We start from the raw sequence: 17081 nt of genomic DNA on the forward strand, positions 1-17081 counted from the left end.
ATAAATCAGGCAAAGTGGAAGGGTTTAAAAGGGAGGCCAAGGGAATAGGAGCCTAATGCTTCCTGTTTAAGAAGGTACATATATGCCTCCAAGCTCTTTGCAGAATACTCCTATTGAACTTGTCCCCTACTAGCCTTTTCGGAACTCTCCCAGTGCCTAGAAGGGCTCATTTTTAGCTGAGCAGGCCATGTGGGTCATACAGTGCAACATGAGGCACTGTACTAGTCTACTGGGAGCTAAACTCAGACCAAATCCACAAGTTATGTACCTGTCCTTCTACCTGCAGCTTACCCAAGAGGATGGAGAGTTAAGAAACGTGCTTTGTTCTCTTCATAAATAGTGGAAAATTTTGAACCAAAACAGTCTGACTCCGAGATTAAATTTTCTAACCCACCATTTGTCGTCTCTTCTTGTCACTCCCACACGAAGCCAGAACAGGGACTTTGTTCAGTAAAGCAGACCCTAGCTTGTTGAAGAATCTCTTGCTTCTGTTTTGCAAGGCTTTGAAGTCCACGCCAGACTCTGTCATTTCCTCAAGCTCCAGGTAGAGAGAGCCAGCAGAGCACTTGTTAGTGACAGGATGTTGGACAGGAAGTCTGACGGGTTAATGTCCAGAAGCAATGGAGCTAACAATCTTGTTGTGAAGCACTTAAAAATTCACCACGCCCAGAGGCCATCAGGAATTTTAAAAGATTTTTTTTTTTTTTTTAGAGAGTTACAATTTCTTGAAGACAAGGCTTCTGGAGGTTTCCTGTGAGGCAAAGGAGGTGGAGATTGGTTGGGGTCCCACCCCTTTAAATTGCCCCCTCGGTAGTTAAGTGAGCTGGGGCCCGCAGGCACTGAAAGATTAGATCAGTAGAGAATTACGCACTGTCGCTTTAAATGTCTGGGCGTCAACCGAGCCGGGTCAGGGGAAAGGAGGGGACCTGTCACAGGTAGAGGGAGCAGCAGAGCTCCCCAGGTAACCACGAGATAAAGAGAACGCGATCTGGTATCGGAGCTTTGTCACACAGTAAGTGTAGGAGCTGGGGCCTCCCAACACTCTCATCTCCCCAGAACTTATTTAGGCCCCCGCCAACTCTGGGACTGGGGTGCTGAGGTCCCCGCAACCTCGCTCCGTCCCGCAGGCGGAGGGATCTGGGCTCCACGCGCCACGGTCGCGCGCCCCGGAGGGGTGGGGCGTAGGCCCAGGGCGGGAGGCGGGGCTACTTCCCAGGCCTCCCTGCCAGGCCCCGCCCCCGCCCTACGGGGCCCTCCCATTGGCCCCCTGCTTGTCCATCACTCTCGTCTTCCCCCTCCCATCTCTCAAGCTAGGCTGCGCGGTGCCTACGTCGGCCTCGAGTCTGGGGCTGGAGGAGTTGCCTTTGGAGCCCGAAAGGAGGAAGGAAGCAAAATATCAACAACCGTCGAGGCGGCTTGGGCGCTCGGCTGCGTCCCCGCCGCCCGCCGCCGCCGCCCCCGCGCGCACCAGGGGGTCCCGGCCCTGTGGCGCCGCCCAGGCCGCGTGGACGCGGCGCCTTCGCTGTTCCCCATCGGAGCTGCGGCTTCGCGCAGCCGAGGATTCCGCGGACCGGGCCGAGACTCCCGGCGCCGTGACACCCCGTTCCCCTACGGGCTGGTGAGTCACGACGCGCGTCGGCCCCTTTAAGAACCCCTCCCCCACGCCGCGCGTCCGGGCGCAGGGTGGTCTGGAGCGCGAGGGGTGTACGGGCGCCCTGGCACGAGCGTCCCGGGCCCGGCGGAGCGGCGCAGGCTGTGGTGGTGCTGGGGTGTCTGTTGTGACAGCCGCGCCTGGTACCCGAGCCCCCGCCGCCTCGCGCCTTGACGGGCGCAACGCACGTGGCTCCGGCCGCGATCTCGCGCCCGTGGGGGCCCCCTGGGTCGGGCGTGTCAGCAACGCCAGCTGGAGAACCCCTGAACAGTAGTTTGCAGCTGTTAACATCTGGCAGGACCTCTCCGGACCTCCCTTTGGTCGGTGCGGTGCGGGCCGAGTCGGTGCAAGTGGGGTTGGAGTTGTGAGGCTGGCCCAAGGGACTACGGGTGCTTCTGGCCTCCCACCGCAGAGATGGGGCAGGGAGGCCTCCCAGAGATTCCATGGAGCCTTCGGGGTTCCCAGTGGCCCCGGACTACCCAGCTTGTCCTGAGTGCCAGTTCTTCCTACGACTGACCGGCGCATTGGGGCCAGGCTAGGGGAGTACAGTGGGTGGATCTGGTACCCTGCCTTACCCGTGTGAGTTTCCTCCGAGGCCTAGCTGTGTTTGGCTGTGTGAGTGGTGGATCTTCCCCCTCCCCCTAGCCCTCAGTGGGTCTGAGCTGCCTGACTGTGGGAAGTTTGCCGTCTGGGACGGTGACCTTGGGCTGCTCTGGCCGGATCTCGGAGAGGAGCCTACTGAGTGCATTTGGCCTTGGGAGCTGTCCACCTTCGGTTCGTCTCTCAGTATCCGCGGTAGGTATCCGTGGAGGGGAGCACTGGTGAGGTACCTGTCAGTGTCCTCAGACACCCAGCTTCTTGGCTTCTGGCCACCAAGCCCCAGTGTTCAGCCTGGCTGTCCCAGCTCCCATGGCCTTGTCTGTGAATGAATTTCCTTCCTGCGTCTTCCAGGATGGGGGTGGGGTGGGATGGTTGTGGGAGTGGCTGAGAATCTTGTAATGTAGGGTGGTTGGGGAATTCTGTAGCTTCTATAGAGCACTTTTCCCATACACCCCAGAAATGGACACTGAGATGTCAGTGGTCATGTTCTTTGTAGTGACTTCTGTGCCCTTCATACATATACCATGTGTGTGACTCCTGCATGTACTTTTAGGGAGTAAGGACTGTTCATTCATTCCCATACCTACCAGAGTGGTAGAGCATTTTACTTAAGATCACACTTAAGATTTTTTATCAGACTTTAGTCTTCCCTCTTTCTGCCACGTATTCCATGCAGGGAGCGACTCTTAAGATTAAGAATGAAGACAGACAAGCCTTGCTCATGAAAGCGTGAGCCTGGATAAGAAACAGGACCCAGCCAGAAAGTATGGGAAGCCTTGTGTTGGGGGATGGGCATGGGGCTTGTGCTGCCTCTGCTAAGCCCAGTGCCTGGAACAGGGTGTGGGGGACTTGGACAGGAGGCAGGTGCAGGTTCCCCATCCCCCTCTGTGTGGTGATATGGGGCTGGAGGGCCCCAGCTCCCTGCTCTGGCTCTCTGGCTTCTAGTGCACCTCACAGGCTGGGCGATGTGACAGGCTGGCTGGCTGCCGTTATATAATCTCTCTCCAGCAGGTTTTTTTCTTTCTTCTCCTGGTCTTCCTTGGTGGTGTGTTGGGAAAGGTAGAGGGAGTCTCTCCAGGTTGGGAGCTGGACCAGGGGTTGGGGTTAGGCTCACTGAGGCCACACTCTGATCCTGCTCTAGAAAGGGGCCTCTGCAGCATCCTTGGCTTTTATGTCCTTGGCCTGGACCTCTGTCCATCTTTCCAGCTTTGTCTTCTGTGCCAGCAGAGTTTCCTATCCTCCATGGTTGCTCTGGCCTACACAAGTCCTTGGGACACTTTGCCACCCACACTAGAGTTGAGTTGGTAAGCAGGCTGGCTTTTCTCTGTTGCCTCCACTTGTCTGTCCCCTACCTAGACAATTGTGTGGCAGGGCCTACAAGGAGAAGAGCTGCAGGCAACGGGGACACGATGGGTCACAAGTACAGTTGGTGTTGTCTAGGTTCCCTAACGGGGCTGATGATCTGAGGCCCAAAGTCATTGGCAAGGGTTAGACTTAGGGCTGTGGGTCTGTGGTGGTGGGCTCTGCCCACACCTTGAGACCTTGGCCAAGACTTTGTAGGTTCTCTGAAGCCAACTGACCTGAGAAGATTGCCTGCCTTTACAGGGAAGTGGGAAGGAGGCATGGTCGCATGCTGCACAGCCTCCGCATCTCTGTAATCACTGGTGGCTTTTATGAGGTAGTCATGGGGCCAGAGTCCAGCTAACCCTCTCTGTCCTCCTGTCCCAGTTTGGTGACTTACTCATTGGGGAGGGGGTGGCATTAGCTGCTGGAAGCTGTGCTATAGAAGCAGACATCTGGCTGTGTTGTAGCTGATGTTGTCCTCTATACAGTTAAGAGAAGGCTGGATGGAGCTTGGATATCAGAACTTCCCATTGAAGCCAGGTTAGGGGAAAGATAGCTCTTAACTTGGTCAGGAAAAAGAGGGGAATCTCAGGCATTCTCCAGTGACTCTGCTAAAAAGGCTTTTGACCTTTGGCCTAGTGGGCCATTGCTATTTGGCTCCTGGAATATTTTCTCATCTCTCCCTGCCTAGGACAAAACATATTCTGAGGAGTTGTCCTGGAGCTGGGGGAACACCTTCCCCAGAAATCATGTTGAGGGTCTCCTGGAGGCCCAGCTGCACCTGGCAGTCTGCAGCAGGTCATGGGACACATGCGGGAAGGTGTGCAGCGCACCCTTGGGGGTGTGACACCCACAGAGCAGCTGTTGCACAGTGGGGGTGGGGGCAGTGGTGGTAAAGATGATTAAAGGATTGGAGAGTGGGGGGTGGTGAGGGACTGGAGGCAGGAAGGCGAAGGCTCACAGAACCCAGAGAGCCTGGGCTGGAAGCAGGGGCTGAGGTCAGAGCACAGATGGGCAGGCAGGGCCTGTCTGTGGAGAGCATGCTTTGTGAGTCAGGGAGTCCTGGCTGACTTCCACCCTCCCTTGCTGCTCTGTTCCCTGGCTTGCTACTGCCCCCCACCCTGGCCTGAGTCCTTGGGTAAGTTGTCCCTTCTCCCACCTCACTCTTAGCTTTCCAGGTGTGCAGGAGCTCCCTTTTGGTGGCATAGGCATCTGTGTTTGATGGTCCATGCTGTTGTCTGTCTCCGTCTTCCATGAGTGAAGCTACTCTACTGCATTTGAGGGCAAATCCTTGGTTTAGGATTTCAAAGCATTCACATCTACCTTTTCTTTGCCCAGGCCGAATGCCACCCCTACTCTGTTGCCAATGACAGAGTTAGGCAGTACTGCTAGTATGGATGAATCGAGGCGGCCGACTGTGGCTGACAGCCCCTTCTTAGTAGGGTACTGGAGGGAGTGACCTGCCCCAAGCTCTGGCCTGTGGCAAGCCACACCCAGGCGGGACCATATTTACTCATTTAAACTTACCCTCCCTGGAGGCCCTGAGCTCTAGGCTTGGTCACTGACCTTGGCTTGGTGCCCCTGGCTGTTCTGGGGCCACTCCCCTAGCATTGGGCAGACAGCATGCCACAGGGAAGGCGTGTCCTGCCTGTCCCTAGCTGTCTCCTCCATCATCACCAGCTTATCAGGGTGCATGGTTCAGACACAAAAATGAGGACTTTTGGGATTCTCCAGATCAGGGCTACCATTTGTTGTCTCTGTGAAGATCCTAAGCTGGGCAGGCCTCTGTCGACTACAGGTCTTTGGTGTTGGAGAAACTGAGGTTGAAAGACTAAAGGGTTATTTAATGAAGTCCATTGAGGGCTCTTGTCAAAAAAGAGATCTGATACCAGGAGGTAGTGATGCACAACTTCAATCCAAGTCTGGAGAGGCAGAGGAAGGTGGATTTCTGAGTTTGAGGCCAGCCTTGTCTACAGAGCGAATTCCAGGACAGCCAGGGCTACACAGAGGAAAGAAAGAAAGAAAGAAAGAAAGAAAGAAAGAAAGAAAGAAAGAAAGAAAGGCTAGTACAGCACTCAGAGGTCGTGTGTGTGTGCGTGCACGTGTGTGTAAAAGAGAGAGAGAGATGGAGGAGGGAGGGAGAGAAAGAGAGAGAGGGAGGGAGAGAGAGAGAGAAGGAGGGAGGGAGGGAGGGAGGGAGGGAGGGAGGGAGGGAGGGAGGGGTGTGTTTGAGGGGAGCATTGTTCTGACTCCTGAGACTGTAATTCCTTCAGCGTTCCCCCATCAACGGAAGAGGCCCCAAAGCAAAGCTCTGGAGCAGGAATCAGCAGCACACACAGAGGTCCCTAGACCAGCTGTTTGGGGCAGACAGGAAAGGGATTGAAGGTAGCATGGGGGAGGGCAGCCTTGTCTTCCTCCCAGCCCCTGCCTTTCCTAGAGAACGTGGGTTCAGTGGGAAGTGTCACAGATGCATCTTCCCTCAGGATCTTTAACCAAGACCTAAGGTGATAAGACTTGGGCATAAGGAGTTGAGGGGCCTTTGAAGGGACCACCAGACCTGGGAGGGCATGAGAAACAAATGATCTCCTTTCCATGTCAAGCTAGCTGCCTCTTGTCCTTAAAAGTTGCCCTGCAGACATCCTAGGTCCCAGGTCCTTTGCTATTCCTAGTGATATCCTCTTCCTCCAGACTGGGTTTGAAGGCTGGAAGAATAAAGACTAAGACAAGAGGTTCAACGGGGTGGAGGTGGGGGCAGATGGCAAGGGGAATAGATCTCTTTTCTCTGGGTTCTTCCTGTTCCAATAGATAGAATGTGAAGGTAGGGGCTGTGAGCAAGGGAGCTAGAGGACTGACCTTGGGCCTGCCTGCCTTCCTTCTCTGCTGTGTTCTGTAGGCAAGGGTGATGCCTCTTGCTCTTTCTCTCCCCTTGACATCTGGACCCTCTCTTTTTGCCCCCCACACCTGCCTGCCTCTTGACAAACTCCCCTTGTATGGTCCCCATGGCAGGCATGACATGGGGTGGAGAACAGGTGTCCTGGCCCAGCTGTTACTACCCTTCTCCCCCCACCTGTCAGCCTGCAGTTGGGGGTGGGGAACTAAGGCTAAAGGAAATCTTCACCTGTTCCCAGGGGTGGGCCTTGCTTGTAAAAGCCCCTGAGAGCTTCCCCTCAGAGGAAGGCCATGGTACAGACAACAGTCATTGCTGACAAAGTTAGAAGGGCCCTGCTGTGTTCTGACAGTGAACCCTGTTTGATGAAGGTGTGTTTTGATGAGAGTGTTTGCACAAGGGTGCTCAGGACCCATTGGGTTTAGGCACCCATCCTCACCTAGTGTCTTTTCCTGAAAGCAGTAAGCTAATCCCCGTAAGAGCCACCTTGCCACCTTCTGCCTAGGGCTTAGAGACCAAGCCACTGCCCAAGGCCCCTTTAAACCCTTGGTACTCCTTGAGGTCACAATACCAGGAGGATTTGTCTTCCCTGATTGGATTGGCCTCTTTCTGGCCTGGCCTGTCTGAGAGTGGGTGGCCCTTCAGTATGTGCACAGCCTCACATTCGCCCATGCCAGAAGGCCAGCAATTAGGGCTCAGCTCTTGGTCTGTTCCTAGATGCTTGAACAAAAAGTGGTCCCCTAGGAGAGAGCCCTTCTGAGATTCTCCTGCCTGCTCTGTGGCCCAAGTCTTGCTCAGATTTCCCTGTTCTTCTCATATCCATGGGAAGTCCTTCAACTCATCTAGCTAGCATCCATCTCCTTGTTGTACTAGCAGGGAGCCGGAGCCCTAAACCAGCACTAGCAGCATGCTCACCCCAGCAACGTCTATCAAAATGAACTGTCCTCAAGGCCCCAGCTGCAACTTTCACTTCTGTCTCCTGAGACCCCAGGGGGAAGTAGGGTAGGGAGGTGGAAGGTGACACACTAACGGTCCCAACTGCCCCCACCTCTCCTTAACTAAGGCATCTAATGGCCAAGATCCCACATGTGCTATTCTTGTTTAGATAGCTGAAGTGGGTTTAAGATTGTCATGGCAGGATTAGCTATGAGAGAAGGATGGTAGTAAGATACTAGAAAGGACTTCCCAGAGTAGGTAGACTGTGGGGCCTCAGTTCGAAGGGTGTGGCTGTAACTGGACAGATGGAGGTTAGGCTTCCAGGTACTCAAGGGCCTGGTTGTCTGCCAGCATCCATGGTAGGAGCAAGCACCTTCATGACTCCCATATGTCCTGGTCTTGGTTGGTTAGTTTCTGGCAAGGTGAGCTTGAGCCCAGAGTCTGCTATGAGTATAGTACCCAGCCTGTTTGTTTGTTTGTTTGTTTGTTTGTTTGTTTTTTCGAGACAGGGTTTCTCTGTGTAGCCCTGGCTATCCTGGAACTCACTCTGTAGACCAGGCTGGCCTCGAACTCAGAAATCCGCCTGCCTCTGCCTCCCAAGTGCTAGTATTAAAGGCGTGGGCCACCACCGCCCGGCAGTACCCAGCCTTTAACATCTTGTCTGAAATGTATAGTTCATGTCCACTGTGCTGCACTCTTGAGAGCTCCACACAGTGGAGCAGTATAGGAGCAGCCTGCTGCTGCCACCCCTCCCTGAGACTACTAGAGCTGGACTATGTGGCTCTGATTCTTTCCCTAGACAGGAATGAAGGTCCCAAGGATGGGAGCTTCAGGCTACATCCCTGGACTGTTTGTGAATTGAAGGTTGCTTTCTGGAACAGAAGATGGAACCAGTTCTGAGGTTCTGAGGGCCACTGGATGGCTCACTCTGGAGTGGAAAGTTGAATTTGGAAGAATAAGGGTGGAGACACTATGCAAATGAGCATGCAAATGAGCATCAGTGAGTCAGTCTACTTGGCCTGTTAGGCAGAGCTAAAGCAAAGCACAAGCTTGGATTTCAAAAATGGGCCACACTAGTGACAGTGACCTTGGGCCTAACCAAGGCCAGGACTTTTAGAGGCCCCAAACTCTGGTCCCGTAGGTATTTGGGGGGACCTTGATAACTGCAACTGCCACCAGGACCTCGTGTGTTCCACCTGGCACTGTCCCCAGCAGAGTGGGTCTGAGCCAACTCTCCCTCATCTACTAGGGGTGATAGTTCAGAAAACTTCCTGGCTAGGCTCCATGTCAGCCTCCCTCTGGCCTCAGTGCCTTTCCTTACCAGCTGAAGGGAGCTTAGACTGGCACTTCTCCTTCACTACATGGATGACTTTTCTTCCAAGGAAGCTCACCATTCTGCCCCTCTGTTGTTGGGGGTGTAGGGGTGTGCAGCACTGCCTTGATTTGGGCATACATCTCAGTAAAGGCTAGAAAAGCCCAGCTCAGACCCTGCAAGCTCGCCCTGACCTCTCCCACACTGCTTCACTCTCAGGATGCAGTCTTCACAAGTTCCTAAGAGCTCCTAAGGCCCAGCCGGTGTCTCTGGGAACTTTAAGGTGGAGGCTTTGGGGAGCCTCAAGGACTCAACTGCTACCAGGGGAGTGAGAGCTAGACTGCAGGAAGGACAGGGAGTGGGCCTCGGAGGGGAAACAGCCCCTTTTGGAGAAAACAGGATAACATGTTCCCAAGAGGTTTGCTAGATGGGAGAGGTGGGAAGCTGAGGGCGGAATGTGGGAGAATTGCCCGATGGAAGCTAAGGATGAGCTCCTAGGCCTCCTGGGTGCTCCTCAAGTCAGTTTCTGTTTTTACAGGCCACAGTGCCTGGGACCACCCCGCCCAAGCCCTGCTTTCCTGGACTGCCCCCCCTTTCAGCCCGCCCTCAGGTCTCCTGTTGGTGAGTTAAAATTAGCTCACTGCCCAGACTAAAAATAGCCCCTGCCCAGCCCCAAGCTGCTGTCTGGGGGAGGGGATGGTGGGACTTGGTGGGAACCAGGGTTTTAGTTAGTCAGCCTGACAGAACTTAGGCTTGGGCCTATGCTTTCAGATGGTGATGGAAACTCTGGAGAAGAAAGGCAGCTTGGGGCTGGGAGAAAAAGAGAACCTGAGGGTGCAGCAGCCTGCCGCAGGGGCATCCCTCAGCTGCTCAGTCCAGTCGCTCTTGTGCCTTTGCCTCACTGGCTCTTTCTGTCTCCTTCCTCTGTCTGTGCATCTGTCCCCACCTTGCCCACGCCTCCTCCCACTAGCAAGCAGGCTGCCCGACTGTGGGGGTGACAGGTGGATTGGATTGTCGCCCCCTCCCCCAGCGCCTGCTGCTTATTTCATGCCCTGCAGCCCTACCAGGGAGAGGGTGGAGGAGGGTGACAGCTGTCTTCAGTGCAGCCTGCCTTCCCGAGTTCCAGCCTGAGGCCCCCCCAGCGGCCTAGAAGGGAGGGGGAGCGCCTAATGAGAGCAGTTCTCTCGTTGTCTCCCACTCCCTTCAGGAAGAGCCCAGGGCTTGGCCTTTCTGGCCTCTCCTCCGTTAGAGCCTGCTGGTATAGGGCTCCGGAGTCTGATGCATGTGGCTTTTCAGAGCCTTAGGACACCAGGACACAGTGCTCAGGGCAGAAAGGTGTGAGGGAGCAGAAAATGGGGGTGCATTGCTAAAGAGTAGAGGGAGGATGGAGACCGCTGGGGAAAGGCGCTTCCTCCCTGGCCCTTTAGCAGTGGCTACAGGAACCTGTCTTGACCTCACTCCATCTCCACCCAGGCCCTTCACACAGGAACTGTGATGCCTCATTCTGAAACCCCAGAGTGGTTTGAGTATTGCTCAGGTACTAAGAGGTGTGACATAAGGGAGACAGGGGCCTAGTCTCCATGACCCTTCATCCAGCACCCCTTCAGTTTTCACTTGCCCCTCTTTTGCATTTAAACAGTGCCAGTTGCCATGAGATCCTAGATCCCAGACTTCCCTGCCCCCATAGCTACCCTGCTGTTGGCTTACTACAGATCCCACCAGCCAGTGCTTTCACCTTTCTGCTGCTGTTGTCACAGCCTGCTGGTAACACCACCCTGCCCAGCTAGAACCTACTGAGGGGCACTGCTGTGATACAGCCTTGACTGTAAGGTCAGGATGGGAAGGCCCCTGGGGCCTGGCACCTCAGCATGGTTGCCCAGGGCTACAGACTAGACTTAGAAGAACAGCAACCCAGCCAATGCACATTGTTAATCCCAGCACTTGAGAGGCAGAGGCCAGTGGATCTCAGAGTTCAAGGCCAGCCTGGTCTACAGACAGCCAGGGCTACACAGAGAAACTGTCTGGGAGAAAGCGGGAGGGAGAAGAGCAGCAGCCCAAAGACCAGAGCCTCAGAAAAGCAGGGCTGGCTAGGTTAGGCAGGAGCAGAGCCTGCAGCAAGAGAGCAGATGCCTCTGGCTCCTAGCAGTTAGTTAGGTTGTTGAACAGAAGACTAATTAAGCAGGTCCAGGTGTTCATGAAATCCTCCTGATAAGAGTAGGGAAGTTTGGGCAAGACAGCCCCATGCCTTGAATGGGGTCAGTCTAGGGTACTTTGTGACCATCTCAGCCCAGACACCATTCTTCCAGAACGAAGATTGAGTTCATATTCTTGCCCCAGGGCTTCCAAAGAATCTGAAGCAATGTGGAACGGACAGCAGAGGGGACAGAGCCTGCTTTGTAAGAGAACTTGTGGTTAGCTAGGAGGAAGGACTGGCCAAGGCAGGGTCTGTCCCCTGGCAGGGTAGTTCTGGCAGAGGAAGAGTAGCAGTGATCGAGACCCTGGGAGGCATGGGGTTATATAAATGGCTGAGCTAGTATAGAGGGAGTCAAGGTTGTTGAGGCTTGGCCTCTTAAACAGACAGGTTCCCTCTGATAAAGGATACTCACTAGGTCTCTCTGGCTTCCTTGCCTTCTCAGCCATGATCTCTCTCATATCCTAGCTCCCCCAGCATGCGGCAGGGATGGGGGGGGCAGTGTAGAAGATCAGCCAGGGAGCTGGTTGCCAGGCGACAGTTGCCTAAGCAACCCCATCCTCTCCATCTCCATGTGCTCAGGGCTGCTCCTTAGAAGACTTAGAGTCTCACCCTTTGCACTAGCCGAGCTGAGTGTAGGGAGGGATGAGGGTGAGGGTGGCAGGGTTGGTTGGAGAGTTGGTGATGTCTGAACTGATAGGCTTTGAGGGCAGCTGATAGAAGGTTCTAACTCCACAGAGGACAGTGAGAACAGCAGGACAGACAGAGATTAGACTGCAGGAAGGACTTCTACAGGCTCATAATATTTTCTTTGTATAGGTATTTCCTGGGATCTTTCTACAGTCAATAACAGTAAAAAGCCAAATTCAGTTCCTGCTTCATGAAGCTCTAACCTTGGGGAACCAGGCACAGAAGAGAAACACAATTGATAATGCTAGAAAGATTGTTGGGTTAGGTTTTTTGAAAAACTGAAAACACTGGGGACAGTTCACTCCAGCCTGCCTGAGGAGACAGCACTGGCCATAAGCAGGCGAGAGGCTCTGTCACCCAGAATCTGTCCGTGGTCTGGGTGGTGACAGCGCACACCTTTAATCTCAGCACTCTGGAGGCAGAGGTAGGCCTGTGAACTCTGGGAGTTCAAGGCTAGCCTGGTCTGTAAAGTGATTTCCAGAACAACCAGGGCTACACAGAGAAACTCAGTCTCTAAAAGCAAAGAAAAATAAGCAAACAAATAAAAAGAGTGCCTGTGGTCTGAAGGTAGAGAGCAGGAAACAAAGAGACAAGAAGGAAGACAGCCACCTAGCCGGTGGGGAGTCAGGGCACCCTGAGTTGTGGGCCTAGATTGGAGTTCTGAGACTGAGCCAGAGAGAGCTATCTAAAAAGGCCAATTTACTGTAGCCCTTGCCCCAGTGTGCCTTCTGACCGCCCCAGCCCAAGGAAGGCAGTTGTGGGTACCTCTGAGAGTTAGGATAAAGCCTGGAGGTTCTGGATGGAACCCCTACAGTGGATTGGGCAGAGATTTGGGTTACAGGCCCGGATTTGGGCCACATAGGACTCTAGGCTACTGCTGCTGGTCTGGGATATGGGGAGTGGCCAGAGGTAGGCCAGGGACTATGGAGCTCCTCAGATATCGGAGCAAGAGGAGAGGTGCTAGTTCCCTCCTTTGGTGACCTATACATGCAGACAAATTGTCCTTCCTTCAGGGCAGGAAAGCTGAGGTGCTCTCTGTGGATGCTTAGGCTGAGTGGAAGCTAGACAAGCCCGAGGGGCAGTCCTGTGATCTGTGGTGATCTTAAGCAGGACCAGGTCCAGACCTTCCCTTCCCCACCCCATCCATCATGGTTAGGTACCCAGTGAACTAACTACGTCACTTACTCTGTACTCTTCAGGACTTGTGGAATAGGCTAGAGAGGCTAAGGTTCCGTTGAGCAGCCACTGGGACCCTGCTGTTGCTGAGGAGCCTCTTACCTCCTTGCCTGTGTCTGTTCACCATGTACATGCAGTGTCTGTGGAGGCCAGAAGATGACGTCAGACCCCCTGGAACTGGGTTACAGATAGTTGTAACCCTCCAAATGGGTGCTAGGAACTGAACTCAGTCCTCTACAAGACCAGCAAGGGCTCTTAATTAAATGCTAAGCTGGTTCTTCAGTTTCCTCAGTGTACCCTCTTTGCATATCTCTCACCTCCCCGCCTATTTATTTATTTATTTATCTATTTTTTGTTTTTTTTTTTCAAGACAGGGTTTCTCTGTATAGCCCTGGCTGTCCTGGAACTCACTCTGTAGACCAGGCTGGCCTCGAACTCAGAAATCCGCCTGCCTCTGCCTCCCAAGTGCTGGGATTAAAGGCCTTAGCTACGATCCACCGACTCTCCCATCGTCTTTGTCAGTTAGCTGCCTGCCTGTAGCCAAGCTTAAACAGTACAGAAGAATTTACAGCTGGCAGCGCTGACTCTCTGGCCTTTTACAGAAACACTTACCTGAATGGGGGTAAATTCTGCAATGGAGCATTTACCTAGGGAATGTGAAACTTTAGCTTCCATACTTGGAATACAGTAATCAGAGAAAAAAGCCAGACTTTGTGATGTAGGCCTGTGACCATAGCTTATCAGGAGGTTGAGGCAAGAGGATCACAAGTTTAAGGTTGGCCTGGGAAACTTAACAAGACCTTAGCTCAAGAAATTAAAATGGGGGCAGAGCACCCGAGCATGTACAGGACCACTGGATTCAGTCCTCAGTGTAAGGTGTTCTGGAAAATACATTTGCTGCCCTCTGGTTTGTCTGTGTCTAAGTAGCAGAACACCCTTCAACAAAACTGTACTAGGGCTGAGCAAATGAAGTACACTAATGTACCCAACCTGATTAGGGTGTGCACCCTATAACTCCAGCCCACACTGTCCCCAGATTTAGTGAGTTCATGTAAGTAAGGGCTGTGCTGACAACCTGGGCTGGGATCCCAGGCACCCTTATGAGCATTGAACATCCTCTCTCTGCCTGCTGCCTGCAGTCTCGGAAGGCATTAGCTCAATATCTTCTCACTTTGTCTCCAACATAGAAACCTCCACTCATCCAGGCTGTGATGGAGGGTAGGAGGTCGGGGGTGGGGGGAGGTGGTACAGCACACAGTACAGATAAGCTCTATAGAGACCAGGGTGTAGTGCTCTCCACGAAGCAGACCCTCAGAGCCCTGTATCTTCTGTGTGACCTAAAGCCCAAGAACAGCAGTGACTTGGGAATCAGCCTAGACTAAGCCCTGGTCCCAGTGGGAGCCCAGTTTGTATCTGGTATGGGTAAGGGGGAGATTTCCTCCATAACCAATATTGTCACAGTTTGGGGATAGGGTAGAGATGCCATCACTCTCTCACAGGCTGTAATGAGCTCGGCCCACATCCCAAACAAGGCTGGGGGTTGGGAGGTCTAACAGTCCTCTTATGACCCCTCCCAGGAGGCTGTGCATAGGTGTTCTGCAGACCATGAACTGAACACTAGTCCCAGACATTCATGAGCACAGTGTGAGGCTCCTGATCACCACCCAGCAGCCCCTTCCTCTCTGGCACTAAGGACCCCCCGGAGAAGATGGGGAGGAAAAAGATTCAGATCCAGCGAATCACTGATGAACGGAACCGCCAGGTGAGGAGGTCCCAGAGCCTTGTGGTAGGTGAGCAAGGACAGAGAGCTAGCTCTGTCACCCATGACCAGTTCTAAAAGAGTTTTCTTGGAAACACATGGACTCCCTGGAGGTTCCAGTAGAGGGTGGGTCTAAGCAGAGAGAGGAACACTTTGTGTACCTCTTTAGCTCGCTGGCCTTAGATGGGCCAGGGTCCCACACCATTGCCACACCTTCAGGTTCCTGTCTCAGCAGGAGTCCCCCCCTCAACTGGAGGCATGCTGCTCTTCTCAGCCCACTGCACACAGAGAAATGTGGCCTCCTTTCTTGTCTGAGACTAGCTCTAGTGCTGTTTTGTTCCTTTCTAGACCATGGATTTCCGTCAACCGTGGCTAAGTCACCCTGAAAGTAGAACTCTAGGGAAGAGGCTATGTCTATGGGCAGGGGGACTCTTATCAGACCTGGCCACCCACTGTTCTCCTGCAGGTGACATTCACCAAGCGGAAGTTTGGGCTGATGAAGAAGGCCTACGAACTGAGTGTGCTGTGTGACTGCGAGATCGCACTCATCATCTTCAACCACTCCAACAAGCTGTTTCAGTACGCCAGCACCGACATGGACAAGGTGCTGCTCAAGTACACCGAGTACAACGAGCCGCACGAGAGCCGCACCAATGCTGACATCATTGAGGTGCGCGCCTGTGCCCACCTCTGCCCATGTATAAACCCATCTCTTCTCCTGAACCCAGGGTCCAAGGAAGGTGGGGCCTGACAGCAAAGGCATGAGACCAGGCCTCAGCTCAACTTAGGCAGTCTGTGATCTGCCAGGTCTGAGGAGCATCGTGCTGTCTTACGTTCTTCTAGTTCTTCCTTCCTTCATCCTCTGATATTCCTTCTTGTGTCTCCCTCTTTGTTCCCGTCTCCCCCTTCTGTCCTGTTCCTCTGTTGGTCTGTGTGGCTCTTGTCTTCTGTTTCAGAGTCAGACATGAAATGTTAAAGGATATGAGCTTTGGGATTCATCTCTGGCCTTTTCTTGCCTTGTGTCTTTAGGCAGGTGGTCTGGCTTCTCTTGGCTGTGGTAACTCCACAGATGGAGCAATGCTGGCTTAAAGGGGTGTTCTGTGAGCAAACAAGACAACCCAGTTCATGCATCTCACTCCAGGTTGCCAACTTGGGGTATAGAGGTTAACAACACTGGCTTTCTACCAGTGGACCTGAGTTCGATTCCCAGTACCTACATGGCAACTCATGACTGCCTATTACTCCAGTTCCAGGGGTAGGGCCCACCCTCTTTCTGTACCCCATGGGCACCAGACATTCATGTGGTACACATAAATGCAGGCAAAATATACACACATGAGATAAAGTTTAAAAAATAAAAATAAGCCAGGCAGTGGTGGGACATACCTTTAATCCCAGTACTCTGTGAGTTCAAGGCCCGTCTGGTCTACAGAGCAAGTACTAGAATAGCCAGGGCTACACAGAAACCCTGTCTCGAGAAAAAAACAAAATAAATAAATTAAAATGAAGCAAAGGGGGCTGGTGAGATGGCTCAGTGGTTAAGAGCACTGACTGATGTTCCAGAGGTCCTGAGTTCAATTCCCAGCAACCACATGGTGGCTCACAACCATCTGTAATGAGATCTGATGCCCTCTTCTGGTGACAGCTGCAGTGTACTCATATATACATAAAGTAAATAAATAATTCTTTAAAAAAAAAATAAAATAAAATAAAATGAAGCAAAGGCTGGCAAAATGGCTTATTAGGTAAAGACACTTACTGCCAAGCCTGAGTTTAATTCTCAGGAACCCCATGGTGGAAAGAAGAACCAACTCCTGCAAGTTGTCCTCTCACTTATGTGCTGTGGCATGTGCATGTGTGCACATGCACTCGAGTGCACACACACAGCTAGATGGATGGATAGACAGACAGACAGATGGATAGATAGATGTGATTTGATTAAAAAAAATCTTTAGAGTTTTGAGTGACCACAAATAGCTTGGGTCTGGGGTGGTACAGAGCAAAAAGTTCAGTGAGTACAGGTCCTTTGTGCTTTCTTGTATCGTCCTTTCCTGTCTCCATTCAGTTTCTCTCACTTAAGTAAAAACCTAGGGTTTGCATGGGCAGAGTCCCTACCCACTAAGCACACTCTCTAGGGAGCCGGCTGGACCTGGCTTCTCCCTAGACAGCTGTGGAGCATGCCTGCCCCAGGGAACACTGTAGGGAGGGGAAGATGGATGGATGGGGGGGGGGGCTAGAACATCTGGGAACCATGGGAGAGAAGGTTGGAGAAGAGTAGGGATTTGGGGGAGGAGCATGGAGGAAGCAGGAGGATCACTGCTGGCTGGCTGACTGAGTGGTGCCGTTGCAGACCCTGAGGAAGAAGGGTTTCAACGGCTGTGACAGCCCAGAGCCGGATGGGGAGGACTCACTGGAGCAGAGCCCCCTGCTGGAGGACAAGTACCGGCGGGCCAGTGAGGAGCTGGATGGGCTCTTCAGGCGCTATGGGGTGAGCCCTCCTCACCTTTTCTCTGGCCCCCTTCCGGCCTCTCCCCC

General features: G+C 53.3%; 1 protein-coding gene across 5 annotated transcripts in view; it reads left to right on the forward strand.

The window, feature by feature from the left end:
* Positions 1 to 945: 945 nt before the first annotated feature.
* Positions 946 to 17081, forward strand: part of Mef2d (myocyte enhancer factor 2D) — a 29469-nt gene continuing 13333 nt past the window's right edge. Inside the window, exons 1-5 of one of the 5 annotated variants that reach the window (XM_028753277.1) lie at positions 946 to 1012; positions 1311 to 1618; positions 14365 to 14549; positions 15013 to 15216; positions 16897 to 17034. In XM_028753277.1, coding sequence (XP_028609110.1) covers positions 14496 to 14549; positions 15013 to 15216; positions 16897 to 17034 — 396 coding nt within the window. In that variant the 5' untranslated portion in view covers positions 946 to 1012; positions 1311 to 1618; positions 14365 to 14495. Of the gene's footprint in view, positions 1013 to 1310; positions 1619 to 2430; positions 2447 to 14137; positions 14550 to 15012; positions 15217 to 16896; positions 17035 to 17081 lie in introns of those variants that run through there. The other 4 variants (XM_028753280.1, XM_028753279.1, XM_028753281.1 and 1 more) reach the window with 4 other exon arrangements.

This window comes from Grammomys surdaster, unplaced genomic scaffold, assembly GCF_004785775.1.
Source record: "Grammomys surdaster isolate TR1022 unplaced genomic scaffold, NIH_TR_1.0 125946, whole genome shotgun sequence".
Classification (NCBI taxonomy): Eukaryota; Metazoa; Chordata; class Mammalia; order Rodentia; family Muridae; genus Grammomys; species Grammomys surdaster.